General features: G+C 33.5%; 1 protein-coding gene across 1 annotated transcript in view; it reads right to left on the reverse strand.

Annotated features, from left to right (window-relative positions):
• Positions 1 to 5,157: 5,157 nt before the first annotated feature.
• LOC126890687 (retinol dehydrogenase 13-like) overlaps positions 5,158 to 24,500 on the reverse strand; it is a 44,360-nt gene continuing 25,017 nt past the window's right edge. Inside the window, exons 3-5 of the mRNA XM_050659864.1 lie at positions 22,858 to 23,059; positions 19,877 to 20,009; positions 5,158 to 5,380 (exon numbers count right to left, since the gene is read on the reverse strand). Coding sequence (XP_050515821.1) covers positions 5,189 to 5,380; positions 19,877 to 20,009; positions 22,858 to 23,059 — 527 coding nt within the window. The 3' untranslated portion in view covers positions 5,158 to 5,188. The remainder of the gene's footprint in view (positions 5,381 to 19,876; positions 20,010 to 22,857; positions 23,060 to 24,500) is intronic.

Consider the following 24,500-nt stretch of genomic DNA (forward strand, 5'->3'; position numbering starts at 1 on the left):
AGGGGATGAAGCAATAAATTTTTAATTTGCGTAATAAATTAGCAATAAAATAGCAAAAAAATATGGGGTGTGTCTCATGGCTCCCTTATGAAATGGTCTTTCTAGCTTAATAGACATACTTATGGCTAAAATTTGAGCTTTGTGATCAGACACTCCTACTTCAAATGTAGACCCCTCAAATAATAGTTTAGGATTCAAATTAACACAAATATTATCTATTCGTGTAGCAGACGTTATTGTTACTCTAGTAGGTTCTAAAATAGTTGGTATTAAATTATACATTGTCAATATGTTTTCAAAATCAAAAACATTCCTATTCTTACAATCTAAGTCTATATTAAAACCGCCGCAAATTATAATTGTAATTTCTGTATTTTAAATACAGTTCACTTAACAAATCGCACAACACATTAAAAAATATTTGCAAATCTCCCGAGGGGGGTCTATAAATACAAGAAATTACTAATTTTAAATTATGATTGTTTACAACGGTAAATTCAATTTTGTTATCTACTGAAACAATTTCTAAATTAACAACTGGACTAAAATCAAACTTTTTATTAGAAAAAACGGCCACCATGGGAATCCGTTTTCCTACAATATTTGTTTATTAATTGATAGTCCTCTAAAGAGTAAAAGTCAAATTCTCCCTCTTGCATCCAATGCTCTGTGAAACAGATCACGTCAATAAAGTTTTCTGAACTATAATCGTCAATAAAAATATTTATGTCATCAACTTTATTGCGAACTGAATGAACATTAAGATGCATTAATGAGAATTTTTGCGAACATTGTTCAGTTGAATTCGGATTTAGCTCCGTATTCCACTTCTCAAACTGTAGTTTTTTGAAGACGATGATGAATTTTGTTGTTGCTGTGATGAAACTGGTTTTTCAGAATCGTCGAATTTTTGCTTAATCTCTGTCAAAAACATTTTTTTGTTGTCCACTATTATATAATTATGTCTAATAAAAGCCGCTGCACCAGAATCTTTAATCTTCTTCAAGTAAGGGACCAGTTGTTTTCTTTCTTCTATCGTTTTTTTACTAAACTGCTCTGATACACTATAACTGGTGTCTTTTAATTTCCTAGCATTTCTCATAATTTGATATTTTTTTGAATTGAATTAAGTCTTATAACTGTCGGTCGATCTCTGCGTTATTTTTTATAGCCAATCCTATAGACATCCTGTATATCACGTTCTTCCAACTTGACTTCCATTTTCTCATTAACTACCGATAATACCTCTTCTATAATTGCGTCTTGATTTATAAAAAGATTTTCTTTCAGTCCATATACAACTATATTGTTTTTATTTTGATTATTTTCCACTATTTTATTTTCAAGTTGACTGACCTTTAATTTCAATTCATCGTTTTCTTGTCGCATTAGTTCCATGCCAGTTTTTATTGAATGGATATCAGATTTCATTTCTTCTATTGTTTGAATTAGTTTATCAAGTTTTTGCTCCATTGTAGTTTTAAACATTAAAAAAAGTAGATGACTTACAACATCACGATGAATTCATATACAAAAATGAACGTTTGGTGTACTTACATGTACCTTGTATTTTATGTTTATTTTACGTGTTCACTCAACAGTGTCTAGACTACTACTGATGCATCTCTACTCTCTACTTTCCCGTAAAAGGACACCTACACACGATATGACTATATAATGGAGATCTCAGTTGCAGACCATGCAATAGAGAGACCGAGACAGTCAGATATTTATTGTGCGATTGCGAGGCTCTGGACCGCAAGAGACAAGCAATATATGGAGACTGCAGACCAAGTCCGGCAGTAGATGCAGACCGATAATACCTCTTCTATAATTGCGTCTTGATTTATAAAAAGATTTTCTTTCAGTCCATATACAACTATATTGTTTTTATTTTGATTATTTTCCACTATTTTATTTTCAAGTTGACTTACCTTTAATTTCAATTCATCGTTTTCTTGTCGCACTAGTTCCATGCCAGTTTTTATTGAATGGATATCAGATTTCATTTCTTCTATTGTTTGAATTAGTTTATCAAGTTTTTGCTCCATTGTAGTTTTACACATTAAAAAAAGTAGATGACTTACAACATCACGATGAATTCATATACAAAAATAAACGTTTGGTGTACTTACATGTACCTTGTATTTTATGTTTATTTTACGTGTTCACTCAACAGTGTCTAGACTACTACTGATGCATCTCTACTCTCTACTTTCCCGTAAAAGGACACCTACACACGATATGACTATATAATGGAGATCTCAGTTGCAGACCATGCAATAGAGAGACCGAGACAGTCAGATATTTATTGTGCGATTGCGAGGCTCTGGACCGCAAGAGACAAGCAATATATGGAGACTGCAGACCAAGTCCGGCAGTAGATGGCACTAACCCAATGTACCTTTACAGGCTATTGAAGGGCACTACTATATTGGATTGGGTGTCATGAGAACAAATGGAAGAAAGCACAATAAGCTGAAAAGCTGCAGTGCGACCGGGGTGCATGCACGTACGGCTTTCAATGTTCTGTGTTGTTCGAATTTTGCTTGCGGACGTATTAGTGAGCGTAAGCGTTTCCGCACCATAGAATAGAACCAGAGCCGGATTTAAGCCGGTGGGGGCCCCTGGGTAGAATTGGTGTGGGGGTTCTACCTCCTACCATTAAAAAAATATTGATCTACTTTTATAAATATAATTTTATATAATAAAAAGTACAAGATCTGTAACTTGTTACAGTAAAATATTAAAAATAATAGTAAGATGTATGGTTAAAGTCCGGGAACTTTTCGAGATATTTTAATTAAAAATTTCTTGATTATGTGGGACATAAGTTGCATTTAGACATCGTGGCCAATGCTCATTGTAGAGAGATGAGTCAAACACTCTTGGCCCATCATAGACCTAAGTCGATTTTTAATTAATTTCAATTTTAAGAATGATCTCAAACCACTGCAGTTAGTTAGCATCAGAACTAAATATTAACAAAGTGTCACCTCAAAATTTGGAAAAGCATCATTCATATTCTTTTTTTTTTAGCAGTTGGTACATTTGAAATTATTTGCTTATATTTGATGAGCTGATTTCCTCTTTAAATGAATTGAAGAATCTTACAAACTGTACCAGATGGACACAAAAGTTTTCATCTCAATCATTGCTATAAATATTGGTAAGCTTTAATGAGTGAGCTTCAATTTCGTTCAGAGTTAAATTTTCCAGTTTTCCAAAATGATTTAAAAATCCAAAATTGGAATGGATGGAATCATATGCAGAAAGCCTCTGACTTAGACGTAATCTATAATAACGATAAAATTTTGAGTTCTAAACTTTCCCGATGTTCTCATATCTTTCGAAATTGTCACGTTTTGACTGTAAAATTTGTATAAGTCATCCAAGTGCTGCCACTCCTGAATTAAGGTCAATATTTGGATCTTCAAGAATACGACTTGTGCTGTTTGTCCTCCCTGATATCCTCTCTGTTTCCAGTAAACACATTCGATTATAGGTGCAACAAACCATTTGCAATGAGTTTTAAATTGTTGCTCATAGTCTTCCGAAATTTTGGATAATGCTACTTTAATCTGATTATAACCTTTAACTATGCGGCATTACCTCCATGACCATCTAGTAGTATTTGCTCTTTTAGGAACAATAATATTTTGGCACGGTCTGTATTGCTGTCGCTTTAAGACGCAGCTTTTAAACATTCTGCTAAGTTGTATCTATATGTAGAGGAAGTGAAAAATACATATAGCTCTAGTTCTTCTAAGAAATTAAAGAATGCGGTGCTATGCTAATGCAAGATAACACTCAGTTGCAGCTTTTGAAACTAAATTTAGAGAGTGGGCGACAAAAGGAATCCATAACTCCAAGATATTAAGGTACGTATCCATACGTGGGTGCTCCGTGCTCAGGGTAGCAGCTTCACATAGTGGATACGTTGGTGATCGCCAACCAGTGATTTAACCGGTTTGCTGTTTATATGTAGGGGAGCGCATGCCGTATCCATTTAAGCAGCTACACCGAGCACGGAGCACCCACGTATGGATATGTATCTTTTTGTTCTATAATTTCAGCCTGAACACCATTGTATTTTCCACTGATAACTAACGCATTAACGTAGGACGGTCTCCTGCCGTTTTTCAGATCGATATCATGTTCTTGCAAAAATGTCATTAGATAATTAAATATATCTTCTGCTTTATGACGGCGATTTGGCAAAAATATGGTAAACTTTTCAACAAGAGTGAAACCTTCTATATAACGAAATATCACAGTTAATTGATTTGTATGAACTGAATATTATTTTAACTTCTTAATCCTTGAAACTACTTTATTTAATACGTTTTGACCCATCAGATGTACAATTTCCTCACATATGGTTGATGAAAGATAGTTGACATGTCCGCTTCCAGGATTTTAATATTTATTAAAATATGGTGCTTCAAAAATTGGTCATATTCAGCTAATAACTGGAGTATTTTCAAATAATTTTCATTTTGTGATGAATTCGACAACTCCTTTTTGCTGCGAAATGCTAAATCTCGTTCACAAATAATCTTTATAACACTAAAATTAGTCTTTGAGTTACCATTTTCCAATAAATCTTTATTTCTTCGACATGTTTTGCTACTTCAGTATCAACACGCCCAATTCTTTCGTGTGCTTTAGACAATTCGTGATCCATAAGCCTACTATCTGCATCTGCAGGTTTCCTATCACAAAATTCTCTTCTCATCACTTGATAAGAATTTACAAACGAAGCAATACACTCATCCGGTGGAAGGTCAAAAACGTAACCATGAACAATGCAATATCTATTATCACTCCTACGATCCTTCAATTTATACTTGTCATACATTGTTCCTGTATCTCCTGTCAATATCTGTTTAAATGAACCTCTTATGTTTGGGACTTTGTGGGGCCCCCGAAATGTGGGGGCCCCGGACAGCTGCCCAGCCTGCCCTACCTTAAATCCGGCCCTGAATAGAACCGGCATCGGCAGCTGGCAGCACACATTTATCAAATACTTTGATCAATTATTGTACTGTATTACTTATTACTAATTGTAATTAATTGTAGATATATTTGCCAATAATTTTTTTCTGTACCAAAAGTGGGTTTCAATTAATTGAACAAGCTTCGTAAATATATTGATAACATTTTAAATTGAAATTTATTATATTTATTATATTTTTTCTTCTGGACTTAGTTTAACAATCTTCTCTGACACATCCCAGATTTTTTTACAGAAAACTTTATTGTGAGCTCCAAGAGGTTTCAAATCTGGAAAATATTTTCCATAGAATGTACCAGTTACATTTTTGAATTCCTTCGATACTGCTAGCATTATTGCCGGTTGAGAAGCTTGTCTAGGAGACTGAAATAAAAAATATATTTTGTTTATTATAATTTATTATATGTAAATAGATCATGGTGTATATTATAAATAGATTACAGCGAAAACTCCTCGATCATGTTAGGTCAAAATATAATAGAAAAAGTTAAGGAATATAATATGTATATTAATTATGTATATTATACAATTAACTAGTTTTGATGGGAAATAAGCCACAATTTTACTAAAAAAATGATTTTATTAACGTTTCGACGTCCAAATCGGATGCCGTTGTCAAAATACAAAAAATATTATTGAATTAAACAAAAATGTTGTTGCTTAGTAAAAAATTCTTCTAATAATTTATTTAATCTGACTCATTTATATCGGCAATTCAGACATAATATATACATTTTAGAGAAGAAGACCTTAAAATGATATTGCCAATATTTATGAGTTGCGTTCGTGGGACGACTTTACTGAAAGATAGTTCATTCGATTACATGAAATCAACCTCAACTCAAGAATATCCGTCACAAAAAAAATCATAACGTGTGATTTGTCTTTAAAAAGACAACCACATGCAACGGTGACTACTACAAAAAAACTAGGAAAAAACCTCGTAATACTATTCCGACATTGGAAGTATTAGGTCTTACTTTAGTTTACTGTCAAAACTAATACCAAATTCTGACCTTAATATGTACATAATTATGTTATTTTAAATTATAAATAAGATTAGTAATACATAACTAATACATAACTAATAATATATAACTAATACTAAAATATAAAATATGTACTAACTCGATATGTTATTGACTTAATAATCGTGGTATTTTCTTTCTACTGACTTCCTCTTTTAGTGTGGGTAACCACATCCTACTGCATTCTACCGAGGAATTTGCGACACAATTGGTTTCGTTTACATAATTAGAGCCGCTTCTTAGATTTTTCTCTTTTTACTATATGTTTCTTTCAGGACTATACTTGAATATCTCCACTGAACTCTATGTACATTATCCCATGCGTGTTGACATATTTGAGATCTATCATATCGTCGGCTTAGGGACACACAAACCTAACTACATTTCGGGTAAGGGCGAACTTCCTATGGTGTCTATTTTTAATATAAGACTGATGTTCACTTATTCTAACGTTTAATGGTCTTGATGTTTCACCTAAATAAAATTGTTCGGATTCACAAGGTATTTTATAAATACAATTATTTAGATAAGGACACACCATTAAACTTGATAAAAATAATAAACTTAAAGATAAAACCCATAACTAAATTAAAATTCATTGTGACGTTTCAATTATTACTTTAATCATCGTCAGAATAATAAGTTTCTTGAGCGGATGCTTTAAAATAATTTTAAAGGAACAAATAATAATTAATGAAAACGTAAAAAAATGACATTGACAATCATTGGGTCAAGTCAATAATTTCAAACATGCCATGTCTTGTTGCGTGTTTAAGGGTGGCTTCAAAAGAAATATGGATAATACCTCCTTGATGCTGAGTTCCGTTGGAGAACTTGCATGACCAATGATTGAGAAGTCCTTACGACTAATAGGGTGGTCAGAATCAGTCATATGTTGGAATACTGCTGAATTTGGAACTGTTCTTGATCGTCTTCCTAAGTGAGGAGTGACACCTAAGTGTTCGCAACATCTGACATTAAAGTGACGTCGAGTCTTCCCGACGTACGTAGCTGCACAGCTACGATTTCTATAATGATTAATGATTAATTTCTATAATTAATGATCTTGCATCTAACATTATATACCAATTCCTAGTGATCTCACATCTAACATTATATACCAATTCAAATGTAGTAGCTGTGCAGCTACGTACGTCGGATAATTATGCCGCAAGGATCGATTCAATATCCCTATTTTTAAGTAGTGGGGGGAAGGCTGATTCAGCCCCCCACCCCACTTTGATATTGAATTCCTGGCCAGTGTAACGAGCTCAAAATTTTTAATTTGCGGAATATGAAAGCTCATAAATAGTTCATAAATCAGTGCTATTTGTTTTTTAATTTTTGCAAGTGGGGGATAAATAAAAAGGCGAATCAGACTGGCCTAAGTAGCATTCGGTAAGTTAAGCTACCTTTTGAAAAACAAAAAATACCCGCAATATCTTAGAACGCGAATTTTTAACCAGTGTACACATACTTCCTATTTTCACATATAGCTCCCAAGTTTGGACACTTACAAAGGAGCATATCGATAAAGTGGCAAAAGCGCAAAGATCGATGGAAAGAGAGATGCTGCATATAAAACTTACAGATTGCAAAAGAAATGCCTAGATCAGAGGAGTAACCAAAGTGAAGACGTTAAGGAGCCGGTGGCAAAACTCAAATGAAAATTTGCAGGTCACACCATCCGACAAGCAGATGAAAGATGGAACAAGCAAATAATCTACTGGCGACCATGGGAACATAAGAGAGAAAGAGGAAGGCCTCAGATGGGATGGAGCGACGACCTCAAAAAGCATGCTAGATCCAGATGGATGACCACAGCATTGGATAGAAACCAGTGGAAAAGAGAAGGGGAAGCCTATATCCAGAGATGGATAGATTAAGGCTTGAAGATAGATCATGGTATATTTTTTTGTATTAAGCACGTGAGGATCGAAAGGGAAGAGGGGTGTAGTGTAGTAATATATCACATATATTTGTTTTTTCGGCAAATGCGCGATACTCAACCGAAAAGCGACGTTACGTGTATTAATGTTTTCGTGAAATGCGTACAAAATCGAATCGAACGCGAAATCACTAGGTGGTAAAGTGTGATGATGACGTGATTTTGCAGTCGTCCAGTGGCCTATATAAATTCAAATCTTCAATAGCATGATGGCAACAGGTTTACTCCATTTCTTTTGCGTCGTTCTCCTAATCGGTAAATTGATTTATGACCTATATTGCCCTAGCCTCCAGAAGGATCTTCAGATACTTTTGGAACGGGCATGCCAGCGGTGTGCATTGTACTTCTGGACAGAGAAAAAAGCTAAGACACATTTGAATTCTGGTCACAAGCAACTGAATCCGAGCAATAATAGGCTAGAGATGCACAATGTTCGTCCTTTCCGCATCCTCACGCGACGATCGAACGGCAGATCGAGAGATTATCCTGCGTAGTGCGCGAAAATGATGACGCCGAGTGGCTTGATAAAACCTAGTGATGTTGATTATAGTGACTTTCGAGTAATCCTTACAAATCGATAGTTTTTATAAAGTAATAATTTACAGTATTTGTTACTTTTGTATTTTTTAATCATATGGAGAATCGCATTTCTCAGTACATATTTTGTATTAGTAGGATATTTTGATTACTTTTGTATTTGAGGACCGTTAATCAGTAATCGCATTTCTCAGTATTTTGTATAGGATCAGATATAACAACGACCTTCACCGATCTATTAGTCCTGTCGCCAGGGGGGGTACAACGGCCTTCTTAATTCAGATGGACTTACCCAAGTTTTTTTTATGTATTTTGACCCGTAGAACACGAATTTTTTGGGTAACAGTTGATCCGGATGTCTATAAGATTGTTATAAACAAAGAAGTTGAGGAATTACATAACAGCGATTTCTCGCAAAACAAAACATTTTTTTGTATTTTTTGGGTCATTCTAACCAAAAAATGTTCCTACAAGTTTTTTCGTAGGATGCATAGTTTTCGAGATAAACGCGGTTGAACTTTCAAAAAATGGAAAAATTGCAATTTTTGAACCCGAATAACGTTTGAATAAAAAATAAAATAGCAATTCTGCTTACCGCCTTTAAAAGTTTAAGTCAAATTATATCTGTTTTGAATATTTGTATTGCTACAAATTTATTTTTTGATTGTTAAAAAAAGCTATAAACACATACTGTTTCCCGTGCCTAATACATGCGTTTTATTGCATGCTACTTAGAAATAGCCCCGCTTGCACTTTTACCTCCTCTACGTACTCGTTCGATTTTAAATGAGAAATAATTGAAACATCACTCAAGCACTAGGTGTTTATAGCTTTGTTTTAACAATAAAATAATACATTTTTGGCAATACAAATAATTAAAACCGATATAATTTGACTTGAACTTTCAAATGCGGTAAGCAGAATTGCTATTTTATTTTTTAATCAAAAGTTATTCGGGTTTAAAAATTCCAATTTTTCGATTTTTTGAAAGTTCAACCTCGTTTATCTCGAAAACTATGCATCCTACGAAAAAATTTGTAGGAACATTTTTTGGTTAAAATGGCCTAAAAAATACAAAAAAATGTTTTGTTTTGCGAGAAATCGCTGTTATGTGATTCCTCAACTTCTTGGTTTATAACAATCTTATCGACATCCGGATCAACTGTTACCCAAAAAATTCGTGTTCTACAGGTCAAAATACATAAAAAAAACTTGGGTAAGTCCATCTGAATACAGGAGGCCGTTGTACCCCCCCTGGCGACAGGACTATATTTAATGGATAGAAATTAAATGTTATGTAATCTATTATGTTAAAAATTATTAAACACAAGGGGTACCCTACATATTTTGTCCAGACTAACTAATAATTAATAGTACATTGTTTACCGGGTAGGAAAAGCTTAACATTCCTGGACGACTGTGAAGATTGCTAAGTCGAGGCGCAAGCCGAGACTTAGCAACACAGAGTCCAGGAATGTGGCTTTTCCTACGAGGTAAACATACTATTTTTCCGCAAATCGTTTAAAATTCGACAGATATTGATTGATTTAAAAAAAAACGCGATAATTTTATTCCCAAATAAATGGTGCTTTGAAATTCCTAATAAAATTACTTGGGTTACTATGGAAACGTATTGAGGTTGAATTGTCAAACTAACAACTGTACGGAAATATCATTTCCTTACAGTAAGGAAATGACATTTCCTTACAGTAAGGAAGTCCTGACTTTTTCTTCAAGAAGTTTTGACAGGAATGTCAAAATTTCCTGGCGATTTGCGGAAAAAATTATTTTTTTTATAAATTCTACTAATTTTTTGGTCCGTTCAGATATTATTTTAGATTTTTGAATCATAACAATAAAATACACTTAGACCAAGGCATTTAGGAAAAAATAAATGATTTTTAGGGAAATAGTGAAACAGGAAAAAGTTTTCAATAGAAAAATGGATGGAAATGCATAATTGCAGTATAGAATGCATCCAAAAGTACATAAACATTCATCCATGATTAAATTGAAGAGCATAGGACTCAAATAGTCTCCCTGTCTTAGTCCGCTGCCTATATCTATAGATTCTGTAAGTTGTCCGTCTATTCTGACTTCCATTTTGTTGTTATGGTAGAATTTTTCAATAGCTTTTTATGATATCTAAGGGAAATTCTCTATTATACAGAAGATGGATTACATCTGTAAGTCTTAACTCTACTATGTCAAATACTTTCTTCAAGTCAATCAGACATAGAAATGCTGGTCTATTATACTCTAGTGATTTCTAGATAATTTGCTTTGTGACGAATATTGCATCGTTACACGATCTTCCAGTACGACAACCCTATTTTTCATCTGCTAAACTTATCCTCTGATTCATTAGGTCTTGTAAAAATTTAGTTGCAAGTTTATTAGTTGATAAATGCAAGTTGCATTTAACAAGTTGATACTTCTGTAGTTTTCTGGCTGCTTCTATCTCCTTTTTGAATAGTAGAATAATTAGTTCGCTTGTTCTCCATTCTTCCGGTATTTTATTGTGTTTTATGATTTTGTTAATTAATGTTGTTAATTGTTCTGTCATTGTTGCTCCACAATATCAGTAATCTCGAGTAAACTGTTTGCATCAATTAAGTGCCAAAAACAAACCCTCGAAACTCTAGATGTTCCAGGTGCTTCGGAGGTCGGATCTCATTGCATATTCATGTTCAGTGACCCCAAATACCCCGAAATAAGAAATTCTTGTCCTTAATATACTGATTTTAACATGTTTATGCATTTTTCGATGCGTTTTATACACTTGAAAATGTAATAATGCATTTCCATCCATTTTTCTATTGTAGACTTTTTTGCAGACGTCATCCTAATCCTAAATACGATGCAAAAAGTTGCAAGTCTCTACGTACCTACTACATTTAAAAATACACTCGCGATCATAAAATCCGGGTCACCCTGAAAATTTCAAGTTTCTTGAACATTTTTGACTCTGGTACAGTAATAACATTTTTTTAGGCTAAGCTAATGTATTTTTTATTTGTCATCAATGTTTGTTTGAAAAAAAAAACGTTTTTTTTATTGTTTTTATTGAAACAGCAGATAACAAAATAAAATTGTTGATAATTCAGACAAACGAAAAAAAATGGAAAGTACAGAACGTGGTAGAATATCAGTGAAATTTCAATGTCTAATATCGTGTATTGCCTCCCCTTGCTCTAATAACCTCTTGCAGACGACGGGGCATACTCTCAATTTTACTCCGGATTAGATGTTGTGGTATGTTATTCCACTCTCTAATTAACAGATCCTTAAGCTCCTGTGCTTTGTTAGGAGAAGGTATATGGGTTTGAATACGTTTTTTCAAATCATCCCAGATATGTTCGATAGGATTTATGTCCGGAGACCTAGCTGGCCAGGGTAACCTCGTAATTCCAACCTCGTATAAGTATTGCATACTGATCCTGGCAACGTGCGGTCGTGCGTTGTCCTGCATAAAAACGGCATCTTCTCCAAGCCCCACCATGGCGGGCATAACATGCTCCTCCAGAATCTCCGTAATGTACCTTCGTGCAGTTAAGGACCCATTTTCGACAAAAGGTAACTCTGGAAATCCGAAACCACACCTCCCTAAGCCATAACCGAGCCACCACCAAATGGCATTCTTGGAGCAATGCAAGCTTGTGAAAATCGTTTGCCGGTTCTCCTCCAAACTCTTACACTTCCATCGGATCCAGTTAGGTAGAAACGGGATTCATCTGAAAATAACACTTTGCTCCAATCGTTAGTTTCCCAATGCGCGTATTGTCGAGCAAAAGCTAGTCGTGCAACTCGATCCTCCCGGCGAAGTTGCGACCTGTAGCCATTACCCGAGAAGATAGTCCAGAAGAGCGAAGTCTTCTCCTGACTGTTGCAACGCTAACGTTGCAATTTCGCACTTCCTGTAGACGATTTCGATGCATAACTGCAGTTGAGGTCCGGTTTCGTAAAGCTTGAAACACAAGGAAACGGTCATCTAGTGCCGTGGTCTTTCTTCTTGGTCCAGAGCCAGGCCCTCTGGTTAGCAAACCCGTCTCCTGAAATCTTTGAAGTACTCGTTGAACCGTAGAAAGGCTTACACCAACAGTTCTTGCGACTTGCCGTTGAGCGTGACAGTCTTCCACAAGCGCAACAATTCGTGCCGTTTCAACAACAGTCAAAGGCATTTTTGGCAAAAAATAAACAATAATAAACACTAATAATGACACTAATGAACAATTAAGACGGCAATAATAAACGGTGTTCGCTGCGTTTGACAGTTATAGATACCGTTCATTTTGACACGTTTGCACTTTTCCGGGAAATCGGCAATTTTGGAATTCTTTGTTACAAAGGAAATCGCTAAGCCGACAACAATTGTCAGAAACATGTATTAGTTTGTATTTGTGTTATTATTATTTACGATTAAGCTTGTTAAAAATGAAATATCGGTGATTTTTAAGGTGACCCGGATTTTATGATCGCGAGTGTATGTAGATTTATTCCTGTATAATATGTAGATATTGTATTATAATATGTAGATATTTATTCCTGTATAATATGTACATATTTATAATATGTAGATTTATTCCTGTGTTTTTAGTGTTAACTGCCCTGGTCTAATAAAAACAATGCAATACCTAAATGTAAAATTAAAGTTGATGATCAAAGTCTAGAAATATTATCATTTCTACATTTTCCCGGTCAATCTAAGCTAGGTATTTTTTTTCTAGGCCTTATAAGAATAGTGTGTATTTATTATTAAAATCTAATGTGTTGCATTTTTATTTTCAAAAGAAACAAACAACTGTGAATTATCTACCTTGACAAATCGTATTTTATCGTATAGACATCTGTTTCTGGGTGCATGCTTTGTTAAATGATATACCTCCCTCTATTTCACCTACTCCTCAGCACCCTGTAGTCCTGTAAAACTCTTCATAGCCTTCGCCCTTCATAGATAAAATTTTTGTTAACTGTACTCTGTACTGATACCGAACACTCGTGGAATACCGGTCCGATTCCGATATCAACCGATTGTAGATACAATACTCAAATAGGTACTGGCTCTGATACGATTAGTACGAAGTAACGAAGTAATCAGAGTAATGAAAGTAACGATTTGCCTCTCTGTATAGTAATCGTCACTTTCGGTATTCGTAAGTAACGAGTACTTTGTAACGAATAGTTACTTTTTCAACATCACTAATAAAACCGAAATTGATCTTCAACAAAGCACTGGCACTGTGCCAACAACCAACAACTGACTTGCAAGATAATTATCCAGTTATTGTTGTCGAAGAAAGTCTTGTTAATCCGTGGTCCGAGGAGACTGTACATTAAACAATAATGTTGATGTATTATTAAAAAAAAGTTTTCGCACGTCTTTCATTATTTTTGTCAGTCAAAATCAACCTGCAACCTTTCTGTCTACCTTTTTTTTTTAAGTACATTCTACTATATTATTTTTATATACATATTGGTACATTGTGTAGCTTTTTTTTATTTTGGTTTTTTTTTAATTATTTTACTGTTTTTTTAATATATATTTTGTGCGAAACACTTTTTTACTTCTTTTTTTTTTCTATTCTTTTTTATTTCTGTTTCTATTTTTTTTCTTTTTTTTTATTTATTATTTTTTTGTTATTATTTTATTATGTGTTTTTTATATATTATTTTTTTAAATTTTTTCAAACCACATAACAAATTATGACTATTATATTACGTTTACAGCTTGTATTTACATAATTTAACATGTTTATAAATGAGATACTATGAGTATCTACTACAGTACTACTTTACGGGGTTGAAGCATGGACACTGACAGAATCGCTTTTAAAAAACCTAGAAGCATTTGAAATGTGGGTCTACCGCCGTATTCTGAAGATCAGTTGGGTAGAAAGAGTCACAAACGAAAGGGTTTTGCAACGTTTGAATAAAAGTTGCGAAGTAGTGAACACGGTTAAAAGGCGCAAATTGGAATACTTTGGTCATATAATGCGTCACCCAGAAAAATATGACATACTTCACCTTGTCATGCAAGGTAAAATAATGGGAAAAAGAAGTGTGGGCCGCCGTACAACTTCTTGGCTTAAAAACCTACGCCAATGGTTTGGGAAAACTAGCACTGAACTATTTCGTGCGGCTGTAAATAAGACAATGATTGTTAATATGCTGCACAACATGAGAGCCAACGATCGACAAGCGGTCTCGGCACCTTAAGAAGAAGAATAAATGAGATAAAATTTTCTAGTTTTATTCAGTAGTACATACTGAACAGCAAACATTCCTGCTATCATTTCTGCTGTGTATATTGAGCATTCAATAGGTAGGCTATATTGATAATGGTAATTTTTATTTTCGTGGAATACTGCACAGCCCGTTCCATTTGCGTCTTTTGACCCATCGGTAAATATGTACCGAAAATTTGACCATTTTTCTCTAATAAGTATATCAAACATATTTGGCGGTAAATGTGGGTTTAAATAACATGTTTTAACCTTGTTAGAAAATAATGTTTTTGTTTTTGTCTACCTCTAAACGTTATTAGAGTCTTTAATTTTCTATAATAAAATGGGATGATACTTCCTACCTGTATTTAATAAATATTTAAGATACTAATTTTTTGTAGATACTAAAAAATACAGGGGTGATATAGGAATGGTGGGCGTAGTCTTAAACCTCATTTAGTATCACCAAGGGGAGGGGAGTTAAAAAAACTTTGTTTGTTTAAACCAAACTTTGTTTTTTTACCTTGGTCAACATTTTATGTTTACTTTTGGCTTCACTAATACAATTATACTTATTTTAGGTAACACTGATTAGAGAGCGAAAACTCTTTGTGATATGTTCGGCCCTTTTAAGGGTTTTTAAATAAATACACCTTTTATAAAGAAAAATTTGTCATTAAAGGCTATAGCGGGATAAGATGGTCAAAAATGCCCCCTCACCGATCAGCCCCGCTACTTATGTTTTCGATAAAGGATATAAAATTATGCCCTCATGCAAATTTTTAGCTTCCCAGGGGTCCTAAAACGTCTAAAATCGAGAAAAGAAGAATTTTTAGGATTTATTTTTTTGTGAGCGCAATTTTACTTCAAAAAATCTGAAAAATTCAAGAGATTGTATCTTTTTAATACAAAACAACCTAATTTTTTTCAGATTTTTGTAATGAAAAATAAGCCCAGAAAAATTTTTTGAAATTTTCAAAAAATATTTAGGTTATGATAATATGATTTGGCGAACTTTTAAATAGTATTTTTTAGAGTACTTTTTGCCGTTCTTTTAAATGGCAGAGGCAGAATTTTTAATATCTGAGCGGAAAGACCGAAAAAATCGAAAAAACCGTTTTTGGCTGTCTCGAGATGCATCTCGGGACAGCCAATTTAAGGATTTAGGATCCTGACTACAACAACTGAAAAAAAAACTAATGAATTTTGTCATTTAATTTGGTATGTGGGGTTGTAATAATATTTGGAACAACTTTTCCAAATAACTTTTATCGATATCTGTAACACGAAGCATATCGAAAATTCACCCTGTTTGGGGATTCGCGGTAGGCCGCGTTTAAATTTTAAAGTTCAGTTGACTATTTTAAAAATTGTGAACCATTAACCTGTATGACTGATAGCCGAAACGTAGGGGTGTCTTCATCTTAAATGCGACACACTGTATCTTATCAATTCGATAATTTAATGCAACTAATATAGTCGTATTTTTTATAGATTCAAAATATACATTCGAAATACTGACTAATTCACTAATTTTATCATAAAAAGTTCAAATTGATTGCATTGAAATATTGAAGCAATTAATGCGTATTAATATATTATTATAATAAATCGAGTGAGTTTTATGTATAAAACCCCTCAAGTATCTCGAAAACGACTTGCACGATTTTTATAGATTGTGGTGGGTAGGGGTTTTCTAATGTGGCCGATATTATAGTAATAACTACATTGTTGTCAGATTTTCCGTTTTTTCAAATAGAACACCTTGTATATTTTTTGCGTTTAGAAGTTCTTAAGATATACTGATTATTTTTTATGTTATATTCTCTATACCTTAATGCCATAGTTTCGGTGTTATTGCTACATTTATTAAAAAAAAAATTTAAAGAAATTATAAAAATCAATTTTTTCGGCCAGTGTAGACATTATTTTACGTTCTTTGGATCATTGGGAACAAAAAACGTATTTTGAAATTTTTCTCTAAAGTTAATCGTTTTCGAGTTATAAACAATTTAAAACTGAAAAAAATCGAATAATGACGATTTTCAAGGTTCAAAAACAAAAATAAAAAACATTATTTTTGAAACTGCGGAGTACCCAAACACTTCTTTCAGGGGCTCGCTATAAAAATTTTTGGCACGATTTATTCTAAAACATTGCTTTTTAATAAATGTTAATGAAGCGCATATGAGAGGACGGGCGATCGGGCTGCATTAACAACTAAAAAACAATATTTTAGAATGAAACAAGCTCAAATTACTTATTGGTATCTGATAAAATAAGGCTTTACCTTGAATTTCTATACTTGGTAGTTTCAAAAATAATATTTTTGATTTGTTTTTTAACCTTGAAATTCGTAATTATTCGATTTATTTTCAATTTTAAATTATTTATAACTCGAAAAAGATTAACTGTAGAGAAAAATTACAACAGAACATTTTTGTTCCCAATTTTCCAAAGAACGTAAAATAATGTCTACGCAGGCTGAAAAAATTGATTTTTATAATTTGTTTAAAAAGTTTTTTTAAATAAATGTAGCAATAACTCCGAAATTATGGCCTTTAGGTATAGGGAATTAAACATGGAAAATAATCAGTATTTCTTAAGGACTTCAAAACGCAAAAAATATACAGGGTGTTCCATTTGAAATAACAAAGTTAGATTTTCAGAAAAACGGAAGATCTGACAACAATGTAAGTATTACTATAATATCGGCCACATTAGAAAACCCCAACCCACCACAATCCATAAAAATCTTGCAAGCCATTTCGGAGATAATTGAGGGTTTCCATACATAAAACCCACTCTGTATATTATATTATATTATTACACATAATTATACACAGTATTAATACACATTATTAATTACACAGTATTAATACACAGTATTAATACACATTAATTATTAATACACATTAATAATTGGTTCAATACTTAATGCAATAAATTTGAAATTTTTATGATAAAATTAGTGAATTAGTCAGTACTTTGATTGTATATTTTGAATCTATAAAAAATACGACTATATTAGTTGCAATAAATTATCAAATTGATAAGATACAGTGTGTCGCATTTAAGATGAAGATACCCCTATGTTTCGGCTATAAAAATATATACAGATTTGAAATTTTGTACAGTCATACAGGGTGATGGTTCACAATTTTTAAAATAGTCAACTGCACTTTAAATTTTAAACGCGGCCTACTGCGAATCCCAGACGGGGTGAATTTTCGATATGCGATTCGATTTGCTTCGCGTTACAGATAACGATAAGTTATTTGGAAAAATTGTTCCAAATATTATTATAACCTCACGTACCACATTTTATGACAAAATTCACAATTTTAGTTCTTTTTCAGTGGTTATAGATGCATCTCGAGACAGCCAAAAACGGTTTTTTCGATTTGTCTTTCCGCTCAGATATTAAAAATTCTGCCTCTGCCATTTAAAAGAACGGAAAAAAGTACTCAAAAAAATACTATTTAAAAGTTGGCCAAATCATATTATCATCGACTAAAATTTTTTTGAAAATTTCAAAAAAATTTCCTGGGCTCATTTTTTATTACAAAAATCTGAAAAAAATTAGGTTATTTTGTATTAAAAAGATACCTCTTGAATTTTTTCAGATTTTTTGAAGTAAAATTGCTCTCACAAAAAAATAAATCCTAAAAATTCTTCTTTTCTCGATTTTAGACGTTTTAGGACCCCTGGGAAGCTAAAAATTTGCATGAGGGCATAATTTTATATCCTTGATCGAAAACATAAGTAGCGGGACTGATCGGTGAGGGGGCATTTTTGACCATTTTATCCCGCTATAGCCTTTACTTGTAATAATTATTAATGGTACACAGCCAGCTACAGGAAATTCTTCCTTGTGGACTTTTAAAAATTAAATCGTGAGGAAAATATACAGAAGAATAAAAAACCTTGATTTTCAACTAGATAGTTGCCTAGTTCTTAGTGATCACATGAGTACATAACTAAACAATATCAAAAAGCTATATTTTTGTACCCTATAGCCTATAGGTATTTTGCTGTTCTATCCATCAATTGCTGCTTTTTATCTTGATGGATGTGTGCCTTTTAATTCAAATCTGCATGAACATTTTACTAGATCCTAGGTCCTAGATCAATCAGTCAGAAACATATTTATAGAACCAATAGGTATAGTTCCATGCAGTCTCTTATTTTTTCGACTTTGATGGCTTTAATAAGCTACTAGACGAAATTAAAAATATTCTCCAAATATTAAAAAAAAACTCATTGACCACGTTAAGTAAATTTAGTATAATCTTTTATTCTGTGTTTTGGACGGGGTCGAGTTCGCTCCCAATGGTAAGAATTTTACCTGAACTAAAAAAGGTAGAGTCCGAATTGGCTCCCATAGACAAAATTTATTTTACCTAAACATGTCGAAAATATCACCCAGCGTTGTCACTTCTTTCAAATTTTCTCTTTTTGTTAGAAACAGGTACCTTCATAGAAATATCTATGGGAAAGGAGGAAGACCCAACCCTTCGGTCCTAACTTAACTTTCGGGTATTAGAGTGTAGAGCGCAAACCTTCCTAGAAATATCTATGGGAAAGGAGAAAGACCCAACCCTTAGGTCCTAACTTAACTTTCGGGTATTAGAGTGTAGAGCGCAAACATTCCTAGAAATATCTATGGGAAAGGAGGAAGACCCAACCCTTCGGTCCTAACTTAACTTTCGGGTATTAGAGTGTAGAGCGCAAACCGGCCAATTTCAGGTAAGAGCGCAAAACGGTCGAGCGCATACCGGCCGACACCGATAATTTGTGTTAAAATTGCCACATATGCCAATGTTGAACTAAAACAAACTCTAAAAGTATTTGTCTAAAAGTATAATTTTCTTATAAAAAGTCTATATCACTATGTAAATTTCCTAAGCAGTATAAATATTACACGATTTGGCAACAATATCTAATGTTTCCGCGATTATATGAGAGCCTACCCGCATTCATGCGGGAGCCAATTCGTACCCTTTTAAAATATACCTGAACGAAGCGGAGCGAACTCGACTTCACCCATCTTGATAACTCGATAAACAGAAAGAGTGAAAGCTCTATGTTATTAACAAAATAAAAATAAGTTATTACTCACCACTCCTACGAAAATTCTAAGAAAAACAATAAGTCCATACGCCCACCAGTCAGTGAAACTAAAATGGTCTAAATTTTCATAACAATTTTTGAAAAAAGTTGATCTAGCAACTCCAGGATGATATGTGTTACAAGTAATATTGGGGTCTAGGACATTTCGGCGTCGCCGTTTCGGCGTGGCCATTTCGGCGTGGCCGTTTGGGCGTAGAGCCGTTTCGGCGTAGGCCGTTTCGGCGTCGGCCATTTCGGCGTCAGAGATTTTATTTTAGTTGACTAAATACCTACATTGGAGTCTATTAGTAAGACATTATTTTGAAAAAAATCTTTTAATATAGTTATTTAAGTAGATACATTGGAGTCCATTGATCACAAAATTTTAATATTAATGGTAGATTTGTATATGTCAATTTTATACTTATGTGTGTGTGCTTGTTATTTAGCTCATAGTTAATGTAATATCTGTAATTGGCTTCTAGCTGTAGATATTATATATAAATAAATGAATAAACAAGATTTTGGAAAAATGAATATTTTATTTTAGTTATTATTTACATGTTATAATTAGATATGTGCTAGTCCAATTAAAAATTCTGAAACATTTATACTTACATACAAGACATTTATATTTAACCTACAAAACTTATTCACGAAATATTAATTAAAATAAAGTACCTACTTACATATTATAATTATGTGCTAGTCCTCTTAAAAATTCTAAAACATCCCCGTTTGCATCAAAATTTCCCACAAGCCGTGAAATGCGATCATCTGCGTCTCTGTATTTTCTTAATTTCAATGGTGGGAGATTACCTGCCACAAGTTGCTCGAAATAGACATCTCGACCTTTCTGCACCTGACGCAGGCCATCTATAAATTTCCATATGGTTGGATGATCTGCTCCCAATTCCATCTTGAGTCTTCTATGGGCGGCCTCAGCGTGATTATTTGTCCGGTCTTCTCCATCCAGAGTTCTCTGGTAGAGGTTCCACATCCTTTGGGGAAATAAACTTGGTCTTCTGCCATTTCCTCTTCTGTTCATACGTCCAATATAGTAGTCTTCAAACCAGTCTACAAGTGGTTGGTGTTCAGCAGGTAGAGCTTCCGCTAGAACGGCAAAGGCATCATCTAAATGTTCGATAGGAACAAATGCTAATGCTGTCAACATTCTGCAATTTAAAGCGAATTGTGGATCAGCATTATACTCTCTCGTATATCCCATAGCAGCCACTTGTTTCTTCATATTTTGTGCCAAATGGAAAAAACATCCATTGATGTCGACGCCTGGAAAACAATCTTCCATTGCCTTAAATGCCGCCTGTTCGAAATCGCAATGGATTGCTCTGGGTTGCAAATTTGGTACAATTTGTCTGATCAATTCAAACATACGGGTATATGTGGATCTTGTTTTATTCGGCAGCATGGCATAAAATATTGGATGGACTCCATTATATTTTGTGGCCATAACTGTGTATACTTGTAAAAATAGAGATGGTGCTATAGCAAATGTACCGTCACCATACCACACATCTGAGGTCTGTAGATGTTGCAGCCACGATTCTCTCCCGAAAATCAAAATTCTTTGCAATCCTTCTCCATCATCTGCTAATAAAAAATTTTCTTCTACACCATCTTGTAACGTGTAAACACGATAAGACTCGGGAATTACTAACTCTTCAACAGTTGTCGGATTTGATGGGGCTGCATGAACTTCGTTACGTTTTCGTCTGATGAATTTTCTCATCGCGCCAGTGTTTGGGAGCCGACCATGACAAGCTTGACTTGTATTTCTCAGGCACTCATTGATTACCACTATTGTCCCTTCGTTTGTTTCTGTAGCACGCTTTTTCATTTTTGTAACAACTTGTGCTACTTCCACGTCCATCGCCGAGGAGTCGTGAGTGTGAACATTTACTTTCTTGATGACTTCACCATCTCTTGTATGTATTCTTGCTTTGCACGTTTGTTTCCTCTCACACCTCCAAAATTTTAGGGATTCATCGCTTTTACTAACAGCGTCAAAAACATACATGAAACCATCAGTGGTAAATTTCTCTCTTCCTCTGGTCGATAAAATTTTTCGTTCCATAGCTTAAAAATTCTTCGTCTGTATATCGTATAAATACTACTATGAAATATTATAAGACACTACATAAACTCTTAAACTGATCTCTGTTCGAGGTATTTCCTAATAATAGTACATTATATACCGCGGGACTGAAGTAGTACATTTAATCCTGAAGGTAAAGTTTATGGCCCGACCGCAGGGAGGGCCATAATTTACCTGAAGTTTTACCTAAGTTTTCGAGGAAATGTTAATAACATTATTATGTGATTTATAGAATTTTGTATTTAAATTTTCGAAGAAACTGCAATAAATATAGGGATAACTATTATTATACTAACTAATGGTAAATATTTTAAAAGCAGATTCCTTTCAAGAAAATATTGTATAATTTAATTTTTTTTAAAAATATACATTCTGCAAATATTTTTGCTTAAAAAAGATATTTTAACAATATTAAAATTCTCCGTCTATATACCATATAATGTATGTCTAATTAAAGTTGAAAAATGTCAGTTATCATCTAATTAGCTCTGGGACAATTAAGAGAACAGCAATTATTATTAATATGCATTAATAAAAAATCCAATATAGGTATTTGCAGAATAAAATATAACAAAATGTTTATAAAAGAAATATATTTAGTTTATTTTTCTACTTGACCATTAATGTTAAAATTGTGTGACCAATGAACTCCAATGTATTTAAATAACTATATTAAAAGATTTTTTTCCAAAAAATTGCCTGACCAATAAACCTCAATGTAGGTATTTAGTCAACTAAAATAAAATTTCTGACGCCGAAATGGCCGACGCCGAAACGGCCTACGCCGAAACGGCCTACGCCGAAACGGCTCTACGCCCAAACGGCCACGCCGAAATGGCCACGCCGAAACGGCGACGCCGAAACGTCCCATTCCGGTAATATTGTACTTCTTTAACTTTTCTGCGAATATGTCCGAAGCTACAACGGTGCAGAGCTTTCCACAAGTATAATCGTTCATTCTATATTTTGATAACTTGATTTCATTTTCAGTAACAGAGTCTATAGTTGTAGTGTGAAAAAAAGATGCTACAGATGACGTGAAAACTATTCTTCCATCGGATGATTTTCTAAGCAAACCTTAAAACAAAACAATTTTCATACAGATACTTTTCATCTAAATTGATGGTTTCTAATGAAATACACTAATCACAAAAACTATCTCATAATTTTTGAAACAGAAAAGAAGTTTAATAATAATTTTTAATGTTTAGCAAAATGTTATAAATAGTACCTACTCGTCTATCGTCTTCTTTAGGTGTCTACAAACCAATAACATTTTAAGTTAAAGCGTGTTTATGCAGAAAAAAAAAACAGTAAACAAAACGTTGTTATATGTCAGGGGTCGCCAATTATGTTCCCTGATGGTCCGTTTCGAAAACCTATAACACTTCCGGGGTCCGGACTTAATACTGCCTATGTCCGGTCGTTCTGATTCGGTTTCTTTGCGGATTCTTGTTAAAAAATATCATCCCATCATAATAACAAATCAGAAGGGTGCCAGGCGAAACTTTTAGGCAGAACCTGTTTAACAAATTGAAAACATCACGTTTTTTGCTCCCGAAAATATGTTTTTAGCATTTTTGGGCCATATTAAGCGATTTAAAATCTGAAAAATGCGAAAATAAGGATTTTCGAACCTTGAAAACTCATGTGTTAATAATTATTTTTGAGGTTGTCAAGTGCGGTGCGTCGCTCTATGTGGCGCGTATCACATTATATGATTAGCGTATTTAATCTGCACATTGGCAATAATTAATTGAATAAATAAATTATTTAACCCTCTTCTTGACAATGTAACAAATTTGTAACATTTTCATTTTAGGTCCTAGGTGAGTTCTAGCTAACTTGAGGTATATTTTGTTAGTCATAATGTTTTGTACTAATAATATAAAACTATCCCTAAATGGCAACAGTTGGCTTATATTTTTATTATTACCGATTTCTGATAATTTATAATTGATGCCATCTGTCATCTGTTAAATTTATTTGATAAATTTTTGAGGAGGTCCTCGACTGTTTTTAGAAACTTTTAATTTTTTGTAAGAAATAGTGTGTTTTTTTGTATTTTGGTGATTGTTTTATATTGAGCCATTATCCTATAAATAGAGAGTGTACCTACATTTTAGTTGTTTTTTGTTTTTTGAGTTATCAAAAAACATCGCCTATTTGGCAATGTAACAAATTTGTAATAAACTCAAATTTGGTACTTTGCAATAAATTAAAGGTAAAATTTTTATTTCATAAATTTTTAACTAATCCTAGAAGGGCATTAATAGAAAGAAAACACACTTTTCACATTTTTATTTTGGTTTGCCAAGAAAAGGGTTAAACAAAAACCATGTTCATGATTATATTTTAAAATTTATACCTGCATGCGACAGAGGCGCATCATAAAGTCACGACGCCCGACGATTAACAATTAGAAACAACAGTCTATATTGAAATAAGCCGCGATTACTCGTTAGAATCTTGAAATTGAATAAGCTTCATAAGTCAACCGGAACACTAATAATTTACA

Source organism: Diabrotica virgifera, chromosome 1 (genome assembly GCF_917563875.1).
Source record: "Diabrotica virgifera virgifera chromosome 1, PGI_DIABVI_V3a".
Classification (NCBI taxonomy): Eukaryota; Metazoa; Arthropoda; class Insecta; order Coleoptera; family Chrysomelidae; genus Diabrotica; species Diabrotica virgifera.